This window comes from Myzus persicae, unplaced genomic scaffold (genome assembly GCF_001856785.1).
Source record: "Myzus persicae strain clone G006 unplaced genomic scaffold, MPER_G0061.0, whole genome shotgun sequence".
NCBI classification, from domain to species: Eukaryota; Metazoa; Arthropoda; class Insecta; order Hemiptera; family Aphididae; genus Myzus; species Myzus persicae.
The window spans coordinates 10,460-37,100 of NW_019100614.1; the positions used below are offsets into that span (position 1 = coordinate 10,460).

The 26,641-nt window shown below is 28.2% G+C and overlaps 2 protein-coding genes across 3 annotated transcripts; both read left to right on the forward strand.

Annotated features, from left to right (window-relative positions):
• Window positions 1-988: 988 nt before the first annotated feature.
• On the forward strand, window positions 989-6,330 carry LOC111036797 (serine/arginine-rich splicing factor 7-like). Of its 2 annotated transcripts, XR_002604806.1 has the most exons (6): window positions 989-1,340; window positions 2,803-3,037; window positions 3,123-3,302; window positions 3,480-3,825; window positions 5,788-5,945; window positions 6,033-6,330. XR_002604806.1 is itself a non-coding variant. In XM_022318991.1 (5 exons), exons 2-4 carry the CDS (start codon window positions 2,817-2,819, stop codon window positions 5,930-5,932), a joined length of 546 nt encoding a protein of 181 aa, XP_022174683.1. In that variant the 5' UTR covers window positions 990-1,340; window positions 2,803-2,816; the 3' UTR covers window positions 5,933-5,945; window positions 6,033-6,330. The 2 variants fall into 2 exon arrangements, 1 of the variants encoding a protein (XP_022174683.1); XM_022318991.1 differs by lacking the exon at window positions 3,480-3,825 and having other exon boundaries at window positions 990-1,340.
• A 15,219-nt stretch (window positions 6,331-21,549) lies between these two features.
• On the forward strand, window positions 21,550-26,614 carry LOC111036792 (general transcriptional corepressor trfA; the record flags this gene model as incomplete). Its single annotated transcript, XM_022318980.1, has 7 exons — window positions 21,550-21,567; window positions 21,655-21,675; window positions 21,767-21,796; window positions 23,378-23,584; window positions 23,752-23,871; window positions 24,131-24,449; window positions 24,621-26,614. Coding segments are annotated over exons 1-7 (2,709 nt in total), but the record flags the coding sequence as incomplete, so codon positions are not given.
• Window positions 26,615-26,641: the final 27 nt, after the last annotated feature.

The window sequence follows — 26,641 nt, forward strand, 5'->3', positions numbered from 1 at the left end:
TATGTTAACATTTAAAATTAGTTTGACGTATACTTATTACTTATTAGACTCTTGACCAGACTCCCGTTTACCGATGATATCAAGGTCTTCAAAATGGGTAGCACAAATATGGTAACTTTTTTAATAGTAAGCCCCGACGCTTTTCCCCACCTTTTCTTCATATCATTATTTTGTGGTACTTTAAAAATAGTTTTGGATGTGGTATGAAGTTCTCGCACACAACAATAGGTTGGCATATCTATGTTTGAAAAAAAATGTTACGTTTTATTAAAATAAGAAATACACAATTCAAATATATACTTCTCTACTACCAAAATAAATAGTAGCTAATTAGTTATTATAAATAGTCAACTAAATCATAAATAGTCAATCATTTGCTACAAACAATATCAGTTAACAACAAACAATAATAAAGAAAACAAAACAATAATCATTTATACATCAATTTTATTTTTAAAAAAGCGGGATTTGAGAAATGAGTTGGGTGCAGTCACAGATATATAAGCATGTTTATATATCTGTGGGTGCAGTTGTCCGAAAAATGATAAGGATGTTAATATCACGACTTATAACATCAGAGAGTGACTCCAAACTTGAAATTCTTTTTAGTGATGCCTGCCCACGATTAAAGATTACTTTATATCCTTAATCGTGTGCTCGCCCAATAATGCTGCACTCGGACAAAAAAAAACCAAAATATCCCTCGATTTGTTATGCAACATCTATTCACCTCAAGTATTAGTTGGTCCAGGGTAACTACCGTACACGATTATAAAGATTTATAATTTATAATAATTTATTTATAATCGTGCAATCGCATAATTACTGTTATCATTTTCGGACAAGTGCTTATCACTCCACGCCACCAAGTTGCCAACCGACCAGCAAAAAAATGTAGCTTAGGGGTCACACTGGGCCATCAGGACATAATAATTTTTACATTATATATTCTGTAAAATGGAGAATGGCGCCCAGGCTCCCCGCCCGCACCCCCCTCCACCAAACCGACTACCATAACACTCCCAGCGGCCGGCATTTCCATTCAGATTTCAGAACCGTAGTGCCGATCCACAAGGCACAAAACAAAAAAGATTGGAGCAGCAGCATTCACCGAGTGCTGACTGCAGAGTGCTTGATTGTTAACACGGCCCAGTGACCTACCGAAAATCAGAACACAATAACACACACTCTCCAAGAGTCAAGACACTACCTGTCCACCCGCACACACAGTCCGACGAACTCAGCCCTCTCGACGACAAAGCTGAAACGAACTACAACCTTTGAGGACTCCTGTCAACAACTAATACTAATACATTACAGCAACAGGTCAATCGCAGAAGGTAAGTCGCTTACTGGGGTGGCGGGACCGGACTTGAGAGCTAAGATTTCTCTAGTTCTAAAGTCGTCGGCGGACGACGATCACCGTTCACACTTTCTGTACTGGTGATTTACAGACTTCCGGTCGACAACACTAAAGACAGATCACTATTTTGTTCCTTTCAGCTCTCGACAAAATTCTAATTTTTTTTTATGTTCGTTTTGACTCCCTTAAGTTTTTATTGATCGTACACCACCCCATTAGGTACTTATACAACTTTTTACTTTTATAGTATGTTATAAAAATTGTGGGAATGAACTCATAAGTCTTCATCGCCGATTATTATAAATAATAGTATAAGAACACTGGGATGTCAAACAAGTAATATTTGTTGTCGATTCATACTACATTCTACAATGTTCTGTGATTTTATCCAAATTTATCATCTATTTTGTCTTATGCTAACATTGTTAGATTCTGTTTTTACAACATGTACTGTTTTCCAATGTCTCATTTTTATTATGTACCTACACATACATAAGTAAAATGTAGATAAGAAAAAAGATAATATTTTACTTAATGTAAAGAGTAAATAAATCGAAACATTTTGATAACTATAATATTATAAAGTTCATTATTAATCAGTATTTTTGTTATGTATATATATATATATATCATATATTTATTGTTAGTTTGAAGTAGACATTTTATTATCTGAATTAGGATAGTAGAACCAGTGTTAAGCAATAATAGTACCAGTAATCCTATAATGAGGTGTCTAATCATCTACTGAATAAAAGTTTGATAATATCTACCAGTAATTACTACCAGTTGTTTTTTTTTTTTATAATTTAATTTCCAAACTACTTAAAATATTTAAGTATGTATAGAATTATCTTCCACTGAAACTAAACCATCATTGAGTCAACATAAAGTTAATTTTTATGGAATTATGTAATTTAATATAGGTAGATACCTAAAACTAATAATTATGTTACAGTTTTATCCAAAGTTGTAGGCTTATTAGGTATGTAAAATGTTGAGTTTTTTCATGGCTTTGAAATGGGCCATTTAGGTCCATTGCTTGATTACCAGCTGCCTCCTTATCTCCTTCTCATTCACTAATTGTTCTCCATTTTCTACTCTTTACAATGATAATGCTGGCCATATTATCTAGTCACCTAGGGTACTTTATGTTTGGTTTCTATCTTAAGGCTAAGTCAACGGGAACTTCTAACCTCCATACATGGACGATTCAGCTCATCCTACTACTCCTATGGATTATAATCTATAACAATATTTTTTCCCCGTACAGTTCTTCTACTTTTCATTTTTTCCTTATCTTTTTGGTTCAAATATCCTTGTAATTCCTTCATTCAAATTTTTAACTTATATTTGCATAATATTTCAATGTATTAATTGACTTGTGCAGTTTTACTATCTCAAGTTATAATTTTTTTAATGAATTATGTCTTATGTTACAGATATTATTTAAAATATGTCATCGTCATCAAGATACAGGGATTCTGGCAACCCAGATTGCAAAATATATGTTGGTGATCTAGGATCATCTGCATCCAAACAAGATTTAGAAGATGCTTTTTCATATTACGGTTCAATTCGCAACGTATGGGTTGCCCGTAATCCTCCAGGTTTTGCTTTTGTTGAATTTGAAGACCCAAGAGATGCAGAAGATGCAGTTAGAGGTTTAGATGGAAGGTAATTAAAAAATTAACAAATGTAGAAGTTATCAACTACTCTTTTTATTATTATTACTATTATTATAATAATTAACTTATTTTAGGAGCATTTGTGGTAGACGAGTGCGAGTTGAATTGTCTAATGCTGGGTCACGAAAAGGTGCTTATAGGGGAGGCCCACCTCGTCGAGGACGTCCATTTCATCCTGAAGACAAATGTTATGAATGTGGTGATAGAGGACATTATGCTCGTGACTGTAGACGTTTTAAAGGAGGGCGACGCAGGTAAATTTATTTTTTATTCAAATTATTTTATATAATATGGCTTCACCTATTTAATTTTTTTGTGGTGAAGTCTTCAACTGTTTATGAACATTAAAATAAATTATTTAATGTAGATTATTGTCACAACCATTTAAATAATGGAATTGTAAAAATGACTATAATTGGCCATTTTTGTAGGATGTTCGGCTGAGAGCGTCTCTTCTCGTAGTGTCGATCGTCGTAGAGCTCTCAACCAAAATAATATATTTTGATCTTCTACTACGAGCAATGTGTGTTAGTCGTCGGACTACGGCGCAACTATCTGTCTGTCTGCGTTTATCGATGTACTCAGCTACACTAGAACCCCATCGAGCCCAACCAACCTAATGATTTTTATTCTGATGCTCTAATTAGCTATCGGTGAACGTACACAGACATTCAGAGACAGAAAGAGTTATAAATTAGATCTACATAACGCCACTGGCTGTCTACATAGCATTACCACAATGTCATTTTAGGAGAATGTTGAACTTCGTTTTTTTATGTGAGTCAATTAAATCACAAGAGCAGGTTGGATTATATTGATCAATGGGCTAAATATTATAATTATTTTGTTTAGTTAAAAACTCATTTTTAAAATCCCTTAAATTAATAAAAACATAAAGTACAATACTTCTAATATTAATCTCATATAAATACATTTAATATATTCAATATTAATCAATGAATTTTTATTTTAAATTTTAAAAGAATATATGCTAAGTGTGCTTAATAATATTATTAAACAATTAACAACTTTTACAAAACAATACTACTAGTAATTAAAAAAAAATATTTATTTTATTTTTATATTAAATATAAAATTACAAATATTTTAGGTATCACCAACTATTTACTTAAATTACATGTTTAGAAGGAGTAATATTATTTAAATATTAAAAGGATGCCACACCCACATGTGTGTCCTCCGTCCTACAACATAACAAATTTCATGTTCACGATAATCTATTTTACTTTCCCGTTTTCTTTAAATTGTGAATTGACTTAATATTAAAAAAAATGTAAGATTACGGCAACTGGGAAGCTTTTATTGATATTTTAATTAGCAAATTATGAGCATTTGAAAACTAAATTATATTGTAAACATTAAAATTAAAATATCAATAACATGCTCTAGATAATAATCTTAACTTTAAATTTTGTATTAGGTCAATTCACTCTATTTATTTAATTAACAGAGTAAAATGTATTATTGTGATAATAAAATGTTATATATTATTATAGATTTTTTGTAAGACTGAGACAACAAGCGGGTGTGGTGTCCTCTTAATACCTATTAGTTGAATAGATAAATAGGTATAACTTATAAATTTTGCTTTATGAATACATTTTATTTTCTAAAAAAAACATCAACCAAATGTGTCTTCGGTAAATTAAATTTATAATGAATATTTATGAGTTATGTGGTAGTTTTCAGAAGTATGTTAATAATTCTATCTTGTTAATTTATAAATGTCTACATTTTAATCTTTGTAATATAAATAACACTCAATTATTGATTAATTTGAGCAATAATGTTTTTAAAAAATCATTAACTAAATAAATTTACTTGATATATATATATATATATTATTAAATATCTTAAACATATTTATTATTAATTTATTGTTGTTGTCGTTGTATCCAATTTTAATATTCTTAAACAGACAAATGCAACTTTACCAAGATTATTTTCATACATTTTATTACAATATACCATAGTGTTTCAAAAAGTATGTATATTACCTTACAGTTAAATATTTATTTTTATCTCTAGTAGTAAATCTGGTAGTAAATTAAATTTAGAATCACTAATTATGATTTTAGTGATAAATTATTAAATTATACATGAACCGTTCTATTGATTAATATGCTTATTGTTTTGAAACCGTAGAGCATAATTTTAATTTATTACTTGTGCAAAAGATGTATTATGTTTGTATAGTACCTAAAAGTTATTTCTAATATTTGAATTTTATATAATATAATATTTAATGTTCTGTACAACTAAAATATAATAAATCAAATTATTGGTAGAGTTTTATTTTTACATACTTTTCTGTTAATTAATATTGAATACAGCACACAAAAAAATTTTACAAATCACCAATTATTGATGGTTATTCTGATATTGAATCATAATTTTATAAAACTAGCATTAATACATTAATATTTACTTTTAAACTTATTTTTAATCTTAATTTATTAAAATAAACAATTATTTCCTAAAATACTTGAAGACTGAATTTAACTTACCAAAATTTAGAAGTTTAGTTATTTAATATTTAAACTATTAATGAAATCATAACTTTTTATTTTCACTTTTTTCTGGTTATAAAATGTTTATCCTATATTCTTCTTAATATATTTAGAATACTAAGTATATTAATTAATACTTTGGGGAACTGAATTATACCTTAATATAATTGTTTATTATGTAGCTAATCATTTTGTATTATGTAAAAAGGTCATACACTCCTTCTCGGTCTCGTTCACGATCATACAGCCGTAGCCGTCGTTCTCGTTCAGGTTCAAGATCTCCTTCTCGTTCCCGTTCAAGGTCTGCATTAACTGGTCGATCAGTTTCCAAGTCAAGATCTCGCAGTCGATAAGAAGAACATGAAGGTATAACATGGTTAATGTTTATTCTTTATAAATTATGTTCTATGTCTCAAAAAATATATGTATAGAACTATAAAAAAAATTTTACAGGGAGTAATTTTGTATCAAAGCTTCATCTTGAACAACCATTATGGACGTTATGCTATATTTGCATGGATCAAATACAGACGACTTAATTATGGAGACCTATCTACTATAATATTTTTGATTTAAGATTTTAAATATCTTATGAATTGTATTTTACTTTTTTTTTTTTAGTTAGAGCTGTATAATAGTAAATATTAAAATTTCTCAATATGATAATATTATTTGCAAGTTATTTTTACCATTATTTTTTTCAATTAGTTGTGTTCTATCTTTGCACCAAATGTATTGTACATATACTTTACATATTTTTGTATTTGAATAATATTTAACAAAATCAAAAAAAAAAAAAATTCCTTTAAAACTAAAATATTGTTTATTCAATCAATTTATGTGTGTTAAAACAATTTTTAATCACTTATTCTATTTGCAAATTTCTACATTGATACCTTGAGATAAATTTTTAAAACATCCTGAAATCCATTTGATCAAATATTTTATTGATAGCAAACTTTTTAGGTACTGGGCATAGAGGCGTTATATTTAAGGTTATAATCTTCAATTAATTTTGATATTTAAGACTGTTTTAGAACTTAATCACTAATCACAGATCATAATACTTGATATACTTTTTACTCATAATTTCAATAAAATTGTGTGATATAAAAAACAAATGACTGAATATTATTTTTACCTATTCCTGAAAACTTTTTTATTAATTATTTGGGGGAATTTTCATTGATGCCTTACGATATTTGCTTAGCAACATTTATTCAGTGTAAACATTGAAATGTGTGTACACATAATTTAACCTATACAAGTAATTCTGATAAAATATGTACTTTTCAAAAAAAATGAATTCGCTAGCCGTGCACCTGTATATTTGTGGATCGTTACAAGTTAACCCTAAAATTTATTCGGCTAAACGTTATATTTGTAGTAGCCATAATATCCAATAAAAAAAAAAAAAGAATGGAATGACGGAAATTTCAAACCTGTAGTTTTTGCACGTCAAACAAACCAATTTTCATTTGTCTGTATTACTTAATATAGCTATAGTCTATACTATATACTACAGTCAATAAGCCTAAATATTTTACATATTTTGTCTTGAATTTTAATTGTGGGATGTAATTTGGTCGAGTCGTTGAGAAATATTTTCTAAAAATTAACTATATCATTGATGCTATAAAATAAATACCTAATATATTATTAATTGTGGTTTGGTTAATTTTGATACAAAATAATGCGATTTATAATTCTATTAATAAAATGATAATTATTTAATAATCTTGGGGTTGGTACTTGTTGGTCTTTAAATTATTTTGTTACTGTTATTATTATTTATTACTTATTAATATTCAAATCATTATTTTAACACACATTAAACGTTTATTAAACGAATTGAACTTTTCTGGCTTTTTTGAAAGTATAGCTAAATTTGATAGAAGGTGAAATGGAGATAATTTTTTATAAGCTTTAATTTGCTAAAACTTCTCTCACAAGTATCTGTGGTAAAAGTGCTTCGATTTTCTTCAACAACAACTTTTCTGGTGGGAAAGGGAATCTAGTTGATGCGTTTGGGAGGTCAAAGTTTAAAATTCCCAATAGTTTTCAAAAGCAACAGGAAAAACAAACAAAAAATTAAGAAAAACGGGAATTTTTTTTGCAAAAGCCGTTTTTATAAAAAATTGATTTTGGTTTTTAGTGTAGGTAACTCTAAAAAAAATGATGGTAGATACATGAAATGTATTACTGAATATTTGTGTTAGTATTTTCTATACATCATAAAATTCAAAATACTTTGATTTGTGTTGAACTATTTGTAGGCATATTAAATTTTCTTTAAGCGTTTGAAGTTTAAATTTCTACAACATTGGATATTCACTCGATTCCTTTTATAGCAATGTTCTTATTTTGTTATAATTCAAAAACAAATAACTGTAGACACTGTCTTGAAATTTACACCGAATTTTTATTTCATCAATTCATATATTTGATACAATTTTTAAAATATTTTGACTCATTTTATGCTGTTGACGGACATTTTCAATTTAAATTTTTTTCTATAATGTCAATAAAATAGTATTGGTCTTGTCCAAAAGCATGACAATTGAATACAAGACTCTTGATAAATTGTTACAATGGTAGTTGAAAAATATTTAAAATACATTTCCGTGATTTTTTTTTATAAGCATTTAAAGTTCAAATTTTGACAATATTTATCAAAATTGAAAATGATTTTGTTGTAAAAAATGTATGAAATGTTCAATTGTTATAGCTAAGGATGGAAAATTGAAAACAAGGTTCCGCTTAAGTAGTTTTTTCCGTAACTAGAAAATCTAAAAAAATATATGAATACAGTTATTTTTTACAGACATTTTAAGTTCAAATTTGGACAAAATTGTTTATTAACACAAACAATAACGTTTATCATTTTGTTGTATTTCAGTTCCAAAACAGCCCAATTTTACATAGGTATATTTAATATTATTTCAGCATCACTGATAATTTAAGAATAATATTAACTCGACTTACTGGCTACCATATAAACTGTTAAGAATAATTAATAACAATATGAAATATCCTAAACTGACGTACCGTCTCCGCTCAGAATCGTTTTTCGTATACAATGATTTTATATCATTTATTTCAAATTTAATACCATCCATTACAGTGCCTCTTAGACACCTAATGTATAGCAGAGTCAGAGTGACATCCACTAATACACTTTTTTTTAAGTTTAATTGTGAATTCATGTGGATTTATTATATTGTGTCGAAAACTTAAAAACAGTGCACTTTACATTTGACGGAGCTTAAGACGGAGTAAACCATTTCTGGTATGCACTTCCATTTTTATCATTATTGGCCACAGGAAATACATTTTTATTTCCTGCGACTTGTAGATGGGTAAAAGTATATACTTTATTATAAATAAAATATATTACTTAACGATATCAGTTTCATCGTCGTGAATGAAAATTAATTTCAATAATCAATAGTAAATATTTGAGGTTTAATTACATCCATTTATAACACAGATCTAAATTATTACAGATATTAATATATTGAAATATTTTCATTAGATTTTCAAATTAAAATTTAATTATATCAAATTTTGTGCCCCCATTCTTGTGTCCCTGACTGGCGCACGCCTTGCCAGGCCCTCGGCCCAACCCTGAATCATCGTACCTATACGAAAATAATTTTGGGCCAAGACGGAGACACATTATAATGTATAAGTATTATAGTTGTTGTAGTTTTGATGAATTGCCAAAATTTTGAACATCAAAGTTCAAATGCTTCCAATAAAAAATCATGACTTTGAGTATTTTACATTTCTAAACAGCTATTATAAAGACTTAAGAGGAACCATGTACCTATTAAACTTAGCAATTAATTTTTTTATCAATGTTTACAGAAAAAAAATCTAAAAAATATTGAAAATGGAAAATGGTCGTACTATTAACATAAAGTATCTACGGTTATTCGGTTATGAGTTAATATGAAAAAGAACAAGATTTTGTCAACAACTGGTTTTGCGTAAATTTTCCACTTTTTCCTTATTTTTTCCCCCTAACGCATTCAAAAACTACTAGGCATTTTCAATTATAACCTAAAAAAGTAAGTACCTATCAATTAGATACAATTTTTTGTCAAAAACTAACACCTAAGTTGAAATTCAAAACATTTTTTTGACTTCTTTTTATGTACACAGAAACACAAAAAAAACACATATTGTGAAATCAGTTAATTCATTGCCTCCACTCGGAATTTTAAATATTAAAAATATTATAACTAAAATAATGTTTTATATTATTATAATATACTTAATTTAAACTTGAACGATTCCTTGTTATCTACCCAAAATTATGTTTTAGTTGTTACTTGTTAGTTCAGAATTCTATAGTTAATAACATAATATACTATATAGGCGCGTATTGCAATTATAAAACCACTATTGAAGATATATTTTTTTAAAGATATAGGCAGGTATCTTTAATCGTGTATAAAGCCAATTACATTGTGTATAATATAAGTTATAATTTATAACTAATTGTAGCCAGTAGGGAATCTAATCTAAGACGTCCCCCCCCCCTCAGGTACGGCCTTGGGTCACAGCACAATTCAGAAATGACGAGTCCGCAACAACAACGTATAATTTTTAAAAGTTTTATCATTTACTTTCAGTGTTCTGGAAGAAAGTGAAATAATTTAGTATTATGTCTAACTACGTGAATACGAGGGTTAAATATTATTAGGTATCTATATTGAATAATATATTTTTTTTCAAATTAAATTATAACGGAAGGCTCACAAAAGGCACACGGTTACACAAGTGCGCAATATTATTATGAAAATCGGCCTTCTTGACGCTCCTGGCGGACTATGCCGTCAAATTACGACACACTTTTCGGAGCAAAATGTTAATTAATGACTACACCGTGATTATGAACTACCCGATCAACGGAGGCAACTAGTGATGTATGTTAACTTTTTATTTTTAAGACGAGGATGGGAATCGGGAATCAATTTCGGATGTTTTGCGAGGCAACTACAAGTGCAACTACTTCAGCTGTATGCACCGCCTATTGCCTAAATATATAGTTGCAGATAGGTGCCTAACTATTAGACCTAAGCGAAAAAAATCAATTTCTAACCCAAAGGCCGAGGCCCCTCATAATATAAGCCTGTTCTAGTACCACGTTCGAGTGCCTATGGTGTTATTAGTGAATAACAGTCACCAGATCTATGTTATAGTTATACCTACTATATTGTTCCACGTTATAATATTTACTGTTTGATGACAACCATCATCATATTATTATGCATCGTTCGTAAACAGGTGGGCACCTATCTACAACCTATGTAAATACAATGTTTGATTTCTTTATTGACAAATATTCAGTGTCAACTGACGGGATGCAGTTTTTGTCTGTTCATGTTTCCAATCGTTATTTATGTAAAAATAATATTGCATAAGCGGCTGCCTATACCTATATGGCTATATACTGTACAGGATGATTCGAGTATTCGACCAACACCGTAAAAATGAAAATAGTCTCTATTTCGAAAAAATACCTTTTCACTTTTCTCAAAATTGTCTTTTGGAAAAAACAAAACACATTCCTGCAATTTCATTAGTTCTATATCGTTCTCAGACTCTCTATCAGTTCTCACATATAGGTATATTATAAGTGATTGTTTGTGGTACCAGTTAGGTTTATAAACACTCGATTTTTTATGGCAATAATGCTATAACTATAAATAAATATATAATAGGTATATACGACATACGTATATACAAGTATTATGTACCTAATATATAATAATGGTTACACATTATTTTTATTGTTGATTGTAAATAAGTTTAACAAATTAAAAAATTAATAAAGTAATTTCAGAGATAATATTACACTTTTTTAATTAGATTACAGAATTTTGTTTGCTTGAGACTATTAATAATGTTTAAGTTATGTTCGTGATTTGGACATTTGGTCCCAGTCCTCGGTTTTCAGGTGGTGTGTTATCTTGTGATTGATTATAATTTAAACAGACAGCTATAATATTATTTTGAACCGAAAGTTCAGTTCTGCATGTTTGGCAAGTGCCTCTAGAGGTTAGGTTAAGCTCTGGCCATCAGAAAACTATGGGTGATTCTGAATTCTGATGTGACCAAAGTCTGTTGGGGGCAGTATCTTATTTCCGTCTGAGATGGGTTTGTCCATTGGTTTGTTTCTCTTTTTATTTTATTTCATTTGGTGTTTTGAATGTTTTGATTGTTCCATAATCATTGCTATTTAATTTTGATTGTTTCTTTAATTTGTTTTTTGAGTCATCGTTTTTTTTTTTTTTTAATTAAGGGGAATTCATTATTATTGATAGCAATTGTGGCTTGTTAATCGGCTATTTCAAAAATCATTAACCAACTATACAAGAATTTCCATGGTACCCACATGACGATTATATTTTTACCAACTTGGGACTTGTCACTTATGAAGCTTTGTACCGCTACTGCTCGTCCACACTTTGAATAATTAACGATAAAAAAAAAAATTAATGCAGTATTTAATATTTAGTAGTTAGTACTTACCTAGATACCTACTTCTTAAAAATTGTAATATACCTACACCTATATTTTTAGAATAGTGTTCTGATTCCGTATATGGAATAAAATTATTTCCTAGATAGGTACTGTTAAAAAAAAAAAAAACAGGAATTATAGTTTATGGTTTTTTCGCCAACAAACTTAGTAGGGCAACATAAAATGTTAAAAACGTGTACATTTTTAATTTTCCAGAAAGAAAATTATTTCTAAAACATGACAGTTTATTGCTATTCTGATAATCTGCATCCTATAGGTAATATAATGTATACGCATTTAGTATTGACGTTTACACATAATTATCCCAGAGTTACTAAAATATGTTACAAATTTCAACAATACATATGTTGGAAACCATTTTGATTATACATGACGTAAACCTATCTATTACATACATAATATTGTTGTTGTTTAAAGTATTTTCAATATTAGAGTTTATATAGTGAATCGCGAGAAGTAGGTACCGCGAAGGTAATGCATACTGTGACATAAAATCACTGTCAAGTCTTGATGCGACCAATTGTTCAAACAAGGGATTTTTGTCGTCACCTTTTAGTGTGCTGTAAGTCTAGCTCTTACTACTATGAACGAACTGTATTGGTTTTAATTTTAAAAATAACCAACAATAAACGAAAAAATGCGAATATGGACCGCCTTCATATCTATAGTTATAATATATCGGACTCACGTAAGTACAGACAAGGATTATCCCCAGGCATTTTCCTCAGAAAAAATAAAAATCAGCATTAGTAAAAGCACCTATATCAAATAAATTGAAAATTATATAGGTAATTTTTAAAATTAAAATCAAAAATATTATGTTTCATAATTTATAACTACTAAAAACTGTCTAATTTTACTATTTTTTTCCGATATCTTCGCTTCAAAGTCGGAGTTTAAAGTTAATTTAAGTTAGAAACAAATAATTAATTGTTTTTTCTTGTCTAGTGCTTTATCAATACGCACTTCCGTGTAGGTTTGCATTAAGATCATAGTTGTATGGATAGTAGATCTTTTCAAAACCTATGAAATACCCAAATGTTTGGTTTGTTTAAGTTATCGAAGTGTTAGAATTTGTAATGTCTTTAACCCTATTTACTTCAAATTAATAAAATTAAATAACAAGTATAGATAACTCTAAAACCGCCTTTCTCAAAAATCATTTGTACGTCCAATTCCTAGTTAAATGTTGTGACATAATATATTCCAATTATACGTGGGGGAAATATGAGTAGAGTTTGTACAAGTTGTATAGAATAACTTCGTACTTTATATTTCCTATTTATTTAATTTGAATCGAAAGAATCCAATGTACGTAATAACTAGTTAAATATTTGTACATTTTAATGCATTTTCATTTCGAGGTTAAAAATTTCCATAACCTATTGGCCATTATAATATAATATGTGTAATTTGTACATGTTTTATTGCGCAGGTATTCGCAGCCCCAGTGGGCGATAGTGTAAGTACCTATTATTGTATAAGATATATTTTTAAAATAAATCAGTAAATCACTTATTTGGAAGTTACATATAGATAATATTATATGTATTAGCTAAATAATCTTCATCTGTACATATCAATGATTAATTACAGCTATAAATAATAAATGTAAATACTAAATGCCACATTGTCTTATAATTTATATTGTGAGTGATGGACCTAGGTAGGTAGTATCAAAATAGACTTGAGTTTATTTAATTTTATTACATGCTTATGATTAGTAGGTACCTACAAAAAGTTATTAAATGCAAGAGATGTAATAACCATATTTGATATTAAATACAATAGATGAACTAGATTGAAGTATTAAGCTTTACTTATAGGCTATAGTGTTTTAATTAGGGATTAAAAGCGTTAGCAGAATTTTCCAAAAAACCGTTCTATTGGCCAGTTTAGAAAGTTTTTCTTTCAAAAGTTTTTCTAAAATTGGTAACGGATTTATTATTTACTATGATTATTATAAAAGCTTCTACAAAAAAACAATTAACAGCATCTCCGAAAACCATTTATTTAGCACTACTCTGTTACCAGTATTTTGGAGAACAATTTTTTTTATAGATAGCAATTACCTTTAAATATATTTTATTTTTTATTTTAATTTATAGCGACAACAGATTGGAAGATATTACTTTTTCCATAGCAGTGAAGTTATTGTTTTTTTTTATTGCAGTTGATTTCCCAGAAAAAATAAACAAATAACTAATAACTTATAAGTACCTCTTATTATACGAGTAGTTAAACTAGTTATGATGGGTATCTACATTCTACCGTATACATGTATCCACCTACATTATAATATTTTATATTTATGTCTAGTATGGCTTGAATACCAATAGTATCCCCATAATTCTCAGGTTACAAGGTTAAATTTTAAAAACAAATATTTATTACTTTTTATATTTAATTAACATTAATGTTTAATTCTTAATATTATTATTTAAAGAATACAATTATAAATTAATAATTATACAACCAATATTTAGTTATTATAAAAATGTGAATCGTTTTAAAGTTTTGAACTCAATTTTTAATATCTGCACTGCTGCAGTATATTTTAAGTCTTAACTTTTTATAAGGTTAATGCATTAATATCTTATATTATGGCATTAATTTGTTTATTTATTATTGTTCATACATTTTTAAGAACCAACTCCAAACTAGTGCGAGGGACTAAAGTCTAAAATAGTTCTAAATATGTTTAATTCTTGATTCAAGTTATACTAAAGAGCGTCCATTGGGAGGTGCAAGGGGTGGACAGAACCGAATTGAATCAGAAGTGATCGTTGTTAATTGTTTTTATAAGAATTTTTGTATTTGTTTGTATTAATAATTTTTCGTAGATGAATCGAAGAAAAAATGTAGGCAAGTATAATGTTGAAAATTTAAAGTACGGTTTCATTTAATAGTCTACAAATGTTACATTATCGACGTTTCTCATTTGTCAAAAAGTTTTTCAACCACTTGAAAATAAATTTATTTATATGAATAATTATGTTGTGTACAGAATGTTTAAATCACTCTTGTATTTTATGAACATTATTTTTTTATTTAAATATTCTTAAGTTTGGATAACAGCCTTACTTAAAGCTTATAATTGTTACAAAATGCACTTGTTAATTGTTAGTAATTACATGAGTATGTATATATAGGTACCTATTTGTTTAATTTTAGACTTAATTATATGGGGAATACATTTTACGGGGCGCATGTAAATTCCGCCCAAAAAATGTTTTTGCTTTAGACTCGACACTCGAGATCGTGCACTGAACATAAAGATCTCATAATTCAAAACGGAACTCAGGTGATTCAAACAATTAATAATATTTCTATCTGACATTTCCAATTATTAGGTCCACAATATTGTAGTCAAAGGTAATAAGATATGACATGAATGACGATTGTCGTCTGATACGATAATTCCGTGTTCGAAAATGTTGAACTTATCCAAATACTATATAACACGCCGCGTCGCGAACAGTACGGTCGCGTCTTACAGTCACGGAAAGCTTGGTTTAAAAATATTTATTTTTTCCGGGCGAAATTTACAATCCCATTTTTGTACCTGCATATTTTTTCGGGCGGAATTTACATGTATCTTTTTTTACTGGTATATTTTTCCTGGGTGGAATTAACCATAGACCTTATTTTACCTGATCATTTCAGACGGAATTTACAATCTCCCACTTTGTGATACACAAGGTCAATCGACTATTGATAGGTAGGAAGGTTGGTAGATCATTTTTCAAAAAATAATACCTATGGTTTATGGATAAGGATAAAATCAACTGGAAAAGGAATAGAAAACAACCAATAAAATACTATTTAAAAGTTAACAATATGTATTTTGAATTTTCTTTAAATCATTTTTTTAATACATTTAATGATTGATGTACAATGTACATTGTGTTAATAAAAATTAAAAATTAAATTTTAAACCGTTTGTTGTTAAATTATTTGAATTTAATAAAAACAACTAATAACACCTATAACAGTTGAATTGTATACGCTGTTGGTTATTGTTTTTATATTAAACGATAATATTTCAATTTTTGTATCATACATTCATACAACATATCTACTTACGAGGTCAATATAAATTATAATTTTTAATTTAGTTTTAAATAAAGTTATAAAATGAAAATGCATGATTACAAAGTCTTGTGGAATGAAGTAGTTATATAGTTAATAATTACATAACTTGTTAACTGAAATAAATTGTATATCCATACATCACTTATTATATTATATTATTATGATAGCTACAAACTCTTTGTTATGTTGAAAGTATGAGAATTTTGTTCACTTAAATTAGATAATATATAATATTTTTATTCTAATTTTTTAGGAGAATGCTAAACCAGGTCCTTTAAAAACGGTAATATACTACATGATATTATTTTTTTCTATTGCCTATTATGGGTTTTGAATATAATATGATTTTGAATATTAAATGTAAGAAAAAATATCTATGAATTTTCTGTGGTTTAAAACATGTTAAGATAAGTATTGATAACCGGTAACCACTGATAGAATTGGTTTTGATTTTAGATAGTTTAAACGTTAACCATTTCTTAGAAGAAATAATATCAATATTAGCTTATGTATTTTAAGTTAGTTCCAATAACTGGATCTAAGATAAAAAAGCCTTTGATAAAAAAAAGCTACAGAATAAAAATCCATGGGATAAAAAAAGATACTGATTTATTTTTGAACCAAAACAATTTACTACAATGTATTTATTAGTATTTATTTTCAAATTTGATGCAATTAATACAATTTATTAATTAAAGTTCAAATTTTAAATTTTAAAATGTAACATTAAAAAAAAAATTAAAATTATTTTATTGTGTAAGCAATAGCTGTCAAATATTCATATGTAGTTCGGTGTGTTGTCAGCACTACATATTTTATATAATTTTTTTTGAAATTTAAATTGCCTATTGCAAATTGGGCTAACTTTATATTGTCAGAAGACAACTCTAACCTCGTTTTTAAATTAAAATCCAAATAGAAGGAAAATTGTGACATACTAATTTTGAAAGCCGATGGTTCCACCCTTCTGTTTGGTTGTTGGTTCGATGGTCATTATTAATGGTAGTTTGAAGGACATTCCATATTGATGGTGGATAGAGTGGTGGAATATTTCGAAGTCTGATACCATTATTTGGATTATTTTGAACACGTCTGTAAGAACCATGGACATAAGTGGTATAAAAATAATCTACCAAATCTATTGCTTCCGGTGGCATAATTGTTCTTAAAAAATCCATTCAATCTAATACTTTGTTTCTGGTAAAAATGCTAGACTATCGGGTTTTCTTTAAAATGAACTAAAATGGTTATTATTACAGTACATATTTTCAAGTCCAAGACTGTATTTTCCCATGAGTGTTTTGGGTGAGATGATAAAACCACCCTTTAATACAAATATATAATTTCCAATAGTATTTTTTAATGCTTCAATCACAGCCTTTTTAAAATCCACGTGTTCTATGAGAGGATCAAGATACATTTCCCTCTCATTACATTTTAGATTCTGGTAGGTACGATGAATGTATTGATTTTACAATGATGTGTGTTTTTTTATTTTTATTTTTTGTGTTTGTTATAACCTTTTAGGACAGTAAAACTGCTTCGATTTTCTTTAACAGCAACTTTTCTGATTGGAAAGTGAATCTAGTTGGTACTTTGAGGGGTCAAAAGTAAAAATTTCCCAGTAGTTTTCATAAGTGAAAAACAAAAGAAAATTAAGGAAAAACGGGAATTTTTACGCAAAATCGATTTTTAACAAAATCGATTTTGGTTTTTGGTGTAACTCTAAAACAAATGGCCGTAGATATATGAAATTTTCACAGGTTGTTTATATTTGCATTTTCTATACACGGTAAAATTTTGAAAATAATTTGACTCTTTTTGAACTGTTTACGGACATTGTCAGTTTTCAATTTTTTTAGTTTTTTTTTCTATAAATATCAATTAAATTTTATTTGTTGGTTAAAAAAACTTGAAAATTTAACACAAGGCTCCTAGTATATTGTTTCAAAGGCAGATGAAAAAAATTAAAAATCCTTAGTCACAGTTTTTTTTTATAAGCATTTAAAGTTCAAATATTGACAAAATACGTAAAAACGACGAAAATTTGGAAATTATTTTAAGTTAGAAATTCATAAAAAATTTTGTTTTTAAACCTAAGATTTTAAAATTTAATACAAGATTTCTCATAAGTTTGTCTATCTTTATCAAAAAAAAAATTTTTAGAAGAAAGTCAAATTAAATTTTTATGAGCGTTTGAAATTCATATTTTTACAACATTTGATATTCACTCGATTTCTCATGTAACGATTTTCTGTTTTTGTTGTAATTAAAAAACGAATGGCTGTAGATACTTGAAAATTTCACTGAATGTTGATATTAGCATTTTCTAAACACGATAAAATTTTGAAAATAATTTGACTCTTTTTGAGATGTTTACGGACATTGTCAATTTTCAATTTTCTTAGTTTTTTTTTCTATAAATACCAATAAAATTTTATTTGTTGGGCGAAAAAGCTTAACAATTTAATACAAGGCTCCTGATATATTTTTACAATAGCAATTGTAAAATTTTTAAAATACATAGGCACTATTTTTTTTATAAGCATTTAAAATTAAAATTTTGACTCAGATATATTGGTATTAATATCTCTTAAACCAAGACTGACATACCGTCTCCACTCAGAATCGTTTTTCTTATACAATGATATTGTATCATTGAATTCAAATTTAATTCCATCCATTATACAGTGACCCACTTGTAACCTACTGTACAGCAGAGCGACATCCACTTACCCGCTTTTTTCTAATACAATTTTAATCAATTGTTCATATGTAGACTGGGTTTTTCTTTTTAATAAGCAAAATACAAGTGTAATAAATATTGATTTTACTTGACATATTGTTGTTGGAATTCGGTCGGCGATAATGCAAAGTTGCCATCCATAAACCATTCTTCAGCTTCAGATAACAATTTTAACCCGTCATCTGTGGTGAAATTGTGAAAATTGTTATACGTTCATCTAAGTAAGAACCATTATCGTATAGCAAAAATCTTTTAAAATTGCGCTCACCAATTGTGCACCAATTACCTATTATTTATTAATATTTGATAAAAATTAATCTTTATTCATATATTATAAATTATTCTTAATTTTTGTACCTTCGATTATAGTAGAATTATTTGAACAGTTTTTGTAACTTAGTCTTCTTAAAATACGTTTTACCATTTCTTCAGTGGGCATTATAGCTTTAGTTGCTGTTTCTATTTTGGATACATTTTCCGTAAATATTTCTACAGGATTTATCATACTAGAAGAAGTTACTTGATGCTTCATTTTCTGTTTACATTTTTTTAGGATTTTTTTTCTACATGATTATTATGTTGCAATCCAATATACATAGTCCCCGTACAGTTGAGAGAACTTGCTTTCATAGAACGCCATGTTATTTTATTTTTCCCCAAATGCTTAACGACGTACACGTGACCATTAAAACAAATTTTATTACCCCCTTTGTTAGTTTTGACAATTTCCATTACACAAATTTCAAAAAACATCGGCGAATAAACTAATAAATAATAATTGTTCACAAATTTAACACATTTATTTTATTTCACGACATTTACACCGCACACAAACTGAGCATATCGGAGACTAAATAGCGCATAGAAGATAAAATTTTACCAACCTCCTGATAATTTCTATCAACCTATAACAATTTTGATTATAGACACAATCACACAGTATATTGTTCGATTGCCTTCCAAATACTTATGTTTCAAATTATTGTCCATATGATATGAACACCAATAAGTAGGTTTATAGTAATACGCGGACTAAGATACAGCGATAAGGTTAGTCCAGTTATTAGTGAAAAATGATATGGTCAGACGATAAAGTTTATTTAGTAAGCCTACTAATAATAATATAATAATAGGAAGACTTAAATATGTCACGCAAAAAGACCCGTATTTTGGTATTTTTTTTCATATTATAGTTAAATTTTCAAAATATTTCTCTTATTTTTAGCAATTAATCTTTTAAAATTATATTAATTGTATTACATTTTAAAATAAATAATAGTACATTGTAGCATGACATTTGTAGTGAATTGTTTTGATACAATAATAAACTCGTGTCTTTTTTATCCATGGCTTTTTTGTCGGTGGCATTTTTATCCGATTACCCCAATAACAAGTTGACGCTGTTACAAAGGTTTTAGTCAAATTTTTTTTTCGTTCTTCAGATTAATTGAACATGACCCTTCCCCTTACCCAGTATTCAGTTAGTTTACCTCTGGAAAGCTAGATTGATGAAAAAAAAAGGGTGGGTGAGTACCGCCCTACTATTATGCTAGTCTACTAGCACGGCGCATCCGAGTTGGGTCCCGAATTCTAGGGGCTAATCGCAGGTGCTATACTAGTTGGGTCCCGGATTTTTAAAGCTACTATACTAGTTGGGTCCCGCATTATTATAGTTCCTGAATATTTGTTGGTAAGTACAACACTATACTAACATTTTCATCCCATTTTAACAGACTGTCTATGATCTATTTAGACCACAGGTATGGTTAAAAATGTTTTTTACTGTATTTTTTTAAATATTAAAGTATAAGTAATTGATAGTTAGTAAAAATATTTTAATAATTTAAAATATTATACAATAATATTAATACAATTTTATAAAATTGAAAAAAGGAAATGAATATTCGTAATAAAAAAAGACGTATGTGGTTTTTGAGCATTCGTGTAATAATTTCAGTGTTATCGAGAATATCTGATAATTTTTGACATATCTTATAATAAACTATCTGGAACAGCGATAAATGCCGGTTAAACCTCGACGAGTTGGTTAGGTTAAAAAAAAAACTGTAAAAAACATTTTTAACCATACCTGTGGTCTAAATAGATGATGGACAGTCTGTTAAAATGGGAAGGAAAATGTTAGTATAGTGTAATACTTACCAACAAATATTCAAGAGCTAGTGTTGTAGCTAAAATAATTCAGGACCCAACTAGTGTAGTAACTATAAGAATCCGGGACCGAACTAGTGCAGTACCTAAAATAATTCGGGACCCAACTAGTGTAGCAGTTATAAATTCGGGACCCAACTCGGATGCAGCCGAACTTATATTATCTATAAAAATAATTGTGTTTATTTTATATTTAGATTTTTTTGATCACAGTATTAATTATACTTATACGGAAAACTTTGTTTCGCTACGATTAGTACCAATGTAAATTGTTGGTATAAATCGTTTGATTCGATTAGTTTATAAACATTACCCAACATATTGTAATAAAATGTATAATTAATTAAAAATATAATTTTTTTTTTAGAAATTTGGTAAAATTGCAGACGCAATTATTAACCCACAATGGACATTAAATGTAAAGTATAGGTTATTATTTTAATAAATAAAATAAATACAATACATAAATATTTTTTTTTGTTATTTGATTTTTAATATTATGTCATTCAGGACCCAGATTCAAAAAAAACGGTAAGGTGATTACATTATGCGGAAAAAACTTTTGATTATTGTTTCAATATAAAATGGATTTTAAAACTTTTTAATTTTCAATCTTATTCAGGATCCAGATAATACAGATCCAAACAACAAGGTAAGACAATTTCAAAATGCTTTATTATTTTATAATTTTTGTTACAATATGATAGATTATAATTTATTGTATTTTCTTTGTTATTTATATTTTTAACTCGATTTTCTCTCAGAGTCATTGAAGTTCACAGCTTACGAAAACCATACTTGGGCATAAATTATTGACATCAGTACCGTAACTAAAGGAGGCTTCAGGGCTGAACTACACACTGGCCCTAGCAATAAAATATTGTAGCTCCCCCCGAAGAAAAAAATCTTGGATATGGTACTGACTGACATCTTAAAAAATATCGTCAAACCTACTCTAGAGAGTAGCATATATTCTATAGAACCATAATGTTTTTTTTTTTTAATGTTTGACTACCTCTACTAAAAAATCTAATTATAAAAATAAATATTTAAGATGAAGATACGTTGGAAAAAAACATTTGCTAATTTCAAATTCAGAATGTATTTTTGTATGCTGTTCATTAGTATCAATATCTGTTACTGTAAAATAAAAATAACATTGAAATATTTTACACCTGCGTCAGAAAATGTTTTAAAAAACCAACACATACTATTTTCAGGCTATGGATTATTTTTTTACAATAATAAATACATTTTTTTTTTTAAGTAGAGTTCATAGATTCATAGATACTTGTCGTAATTTATGTGGATCTAGAAAACTATACAATTGGTGCAAGATTGTTCTTGAAATATTTAAAAATAGACTCTATTCTAGAATTTAGTCTCCTTTTTTTGCAAAATTAGGTTAGGGTTACGTTAGGCTAGGTTAGGCTAGGTTAGGTTAGGAATAATTTATTTGATTATTATCACCCTTTATTTTTCCATAAATTTATACTGATGAGCTCATACTCTATTAACAATTTAAAATTTACAATCACGGAGAAACAGAACAATATTTATTCCTTTTATTTTATTTTTTGATATTTAAGAATACAAATATAATTTTAATTAATCAAAAGTATTTATTAAGTCAGTGTCATTTTCCAATGGTAATGATTGTGTATAGTGATGGGAAAAATTATCTTGGCCTTGCAGTATTGGTCTTGGTCTTGCAGCAAGACCGAGACTACGAATTGCTTTGCAAGACCAATATATACAAGACTGAGTCTGCAAGACCAAAACGAAAACAAGACCCACAATGCAAGAGTCTTGCAGTCTTGTAAAATGAATTGAAATTTTGTTCTAAACAATTTTCACAGGAAACACGTAATTAAGTGTAGAATGATACAAATATGAAATATTAATTCAGTACGTGTCACAATGATCATTGATCAATATATTAATAAGCATATTAGTCTAATCTACCTATTTAAAGCCATTGCCACACCATATAATTAGTAGTTGCAGTGTTGTACAATATGCTATATATAGGTAGGTATAGATTTAAGGTGTACAGGCTTGAAGCAATCCTCAGTCCTTTGACAACAAATGAGTAAGTGACTGAGTTTTATGAGGATTTGACCCACCACCAACCCTCCCAAAACAATAGATTCAGAAAAACATGGTTCGCTATGCCACTGGTTCTAATGACAAGAAAGTTAGCGTTAGTAAATATTTCATTGTTATGTTTTAGAATGATGTAAACAATTCAAAGATACCAAATAATGATAAAGATGATTCTCATAATGACAAAAAAAGAAGGCCAAAAAAAAATAATAATAAAAATAGAATTCGTAAGAAATCCAATAATCAAAGAAAAAGAAATAACAGAAGACAAAATAATACAAGACGTAATGGAAGATACAGATGGTACAGATTGGTTACAGTGGATTATTTACTAGTAAGCAAAATAATATTTTTTTATTAACACTGAAAACAATTTTTAATCCCTTTATTTTAAATTAATACATGAGAAAAAAGTAAATTTTCTACATTTCAATAATTGAAAACCGCTAAAACTTAGAATAGAATAACATTACTTAATAAGTAATTAGACATTTTGGTAAGGGTAATTTACCAGAATATAGAAATCATGAAGATGAACAGAAAATTGTATTGATATGGGACGATGGCGATAAAGGACAAATTTTACTGGACGAACATATTGACGAATTACCAATGAAAAATGTAAGATTTATTTTAAAACTTAATCTCTAAAAAATGAATATTACTTAAATACATATTTATATTGTAGATACACTATTATTTTTAAATTTTAAGTAAGTACATAATGTGTGCACCAATTAGGAATATAATAATATTAAAATTGTAAAAATTAAAAATACTGAGAATCAGGCTAAAAATATTGAACATTATACAATTACATAAAAATGATACATTACTTAATTAGAGTACTATGTCTAATTTTATTTAAAATATGTTCCAGTTAAATACTAACCAATTAATACGGAAAAAAAGAGATTACACTAATACACTTCAACTTCAAGATAAATTACAAACCAAAAATATTAAGCAACACGATTCAAAAGAAAATGAAAAAGATAAATTAAATACTAAAGCAAGCGCAAACGATCATACCAGATACGTAGATGCACAAAATAACAAATTAGAAAATATACAAAATAAGCAAAACGTTAAAAAGAAGAAAACGTATAAAAACCTCGAAAAGTCCAGAGAACACTACAGTTTTGAAGAGAAATCAAGTTCAATTGATAATTTAGAGGAAGATGAAAATAGTATGAATAGTAATATTATTGATAATACTAATGAAAACATGAAGTTTTTAAATTTAAAAAATTCAAATAAAAATAAATTTCAACACATAGTAAATAATAGAAAACATCCAAGAAATATATATAGAAAAATTCAACCATATAAACACAAACTAAGGCAACCAAACCATGCACAACATTTAGGTAAAAATTATGGAAATAATAACAGTGAAATGGAAAGATCACATCTGAAAACTATTGGAAAAATGCCAGAAAATAAAAACGACACACCAACAATATCAAACGATGTACAAGAATTGACCATTGAACGAAAAGCTGACACACCCATTCATGAACTCAGTGAAATTGATACACTTATTGATGAAAACTCAAATTCAGCTGAAAATCAAGATGATCAGAATTATGAATCATATTCATCATCATCATCATTAGAAACAGAACAAGAAATACCAAATTTCAAGGGTATCGAAGACAATAAAGAACATGACATTTTGTACAATATAAGACATCCGATGAAATCTAAATTAAAAAAAATAGGTAAAAAGCAGTCAAATGATAATGAAAAACTGCAAAATAGACATGAAAAAAAAATAGTTAAACCATTAAAAGTCAGTAATATTGAAGAAAAGGTATCACATCAGAAAACTATTAAACCAAACTCACCAAATTCAAAGGATATACTAATACTATCATATGATGAACCAGAACTTACGACAGAAGTAAACGATGACATTGCCACACAACTCCCTACAGTTGATGAAATTGATGCATCTATGGACAAAATGAACTCAAATTCCGATGAAAATTTGGATGATCAGAATAATGAATCATCTTCATCCTCATTAAAAACAAAACAAGGAATTCCAAACTACAGCGATATCGAAGATAATAAGGAACGCGACATTTTAAATAATATAAAACACCCATTTGAACCAACAACAAAAAAATTAAGAAAAAAAATCTCAGAAGATAATGCTAAATTGCCAAAAATATACAAACAAAAATCATCTACACCGTTAGAAACAACAAATAGTGAAGAAAAAGTACCTAAGCAGACACCTATTAAAGCACTCAAACAAACTTCAAACAACGTACCAAGCAAATCAATTGACGTACCAAAACTAACCAAAGGAGACACCACGGAAATTGGCACGGAAATTCCTGCAGTTGATGAAATTGATACACTAATGGACAAAATGAACTCGAATGCTGGTGAAAGTTCAGATGATCAGAATTACGAATCGTCTTCGTCTTTATTAAACACAAAACAAGACATTCCAAACTACAGCGATAACGCAGATGACAAGGAACGCGACATTTTAAATAATATAAAACACCCATTTGAACCAACAACAAAAAAATTAAGAAAAAAAATCTCAGAAGATAATGCTAAATTGCCAAAAATATACAAACAAAAATCATCTACACCGTTAGAAACAACAAATAGTGAAGAAAAAGTACCTAAGCAGACACCTATTAAAGCACTCAAACAAACTTCAAACAACGTACCAAGCAAATCAATTGACGTACCAAAACTAACCAAAGGAGACACCACGGAAATTGGCACGGAAATTCCTGCAGAAAAAGAAATTGATACACTAATGGACAAAATGAACACGAATGCCGATGAAAGTTCAGATGATCAGAATAATGAATCGTCTTCATCTTCATTAAACACAAAACAAGAAATTCCAAACTATAGCGACATCGCAGATAATGAGGAACGCGACATTTTAAATGATATAAAACACCCATTTGAACCAACATCAAAAAAGTTAAGAAAAAACCTCTCAGAAGATAATGAAGACCAACTGGCTTTGGTACCAGCGACGGTTACAATTCCAAAATCAAAAACCGAAATTAAGATCGATACCCCACTGGACGATGAAGTAAATAAAGGCCATAATAGTAATGTTCAAAAAATGTCTCTACCAAAAACTGTGTTACCTGGTCCCGTCGGCGATATTAATAGTGGCAGAGATATCGATTTACGTATTCTCAGTATTCCGAAAGACAAAGATGAAGAACCAAAAAGTGTAAATGGAAAACAAGAAGTAGTTGATCCAGACCATAAATCAGTTACAAATCCAGTTGATCAATTATTAGATGGTCAAACGGATGTTGGAGGTTCACAATCGTCTCCCATTGACTCTGATGATATAAATGATATTATAAAGGCAATGGATGAAGAAAATTTACAAAAC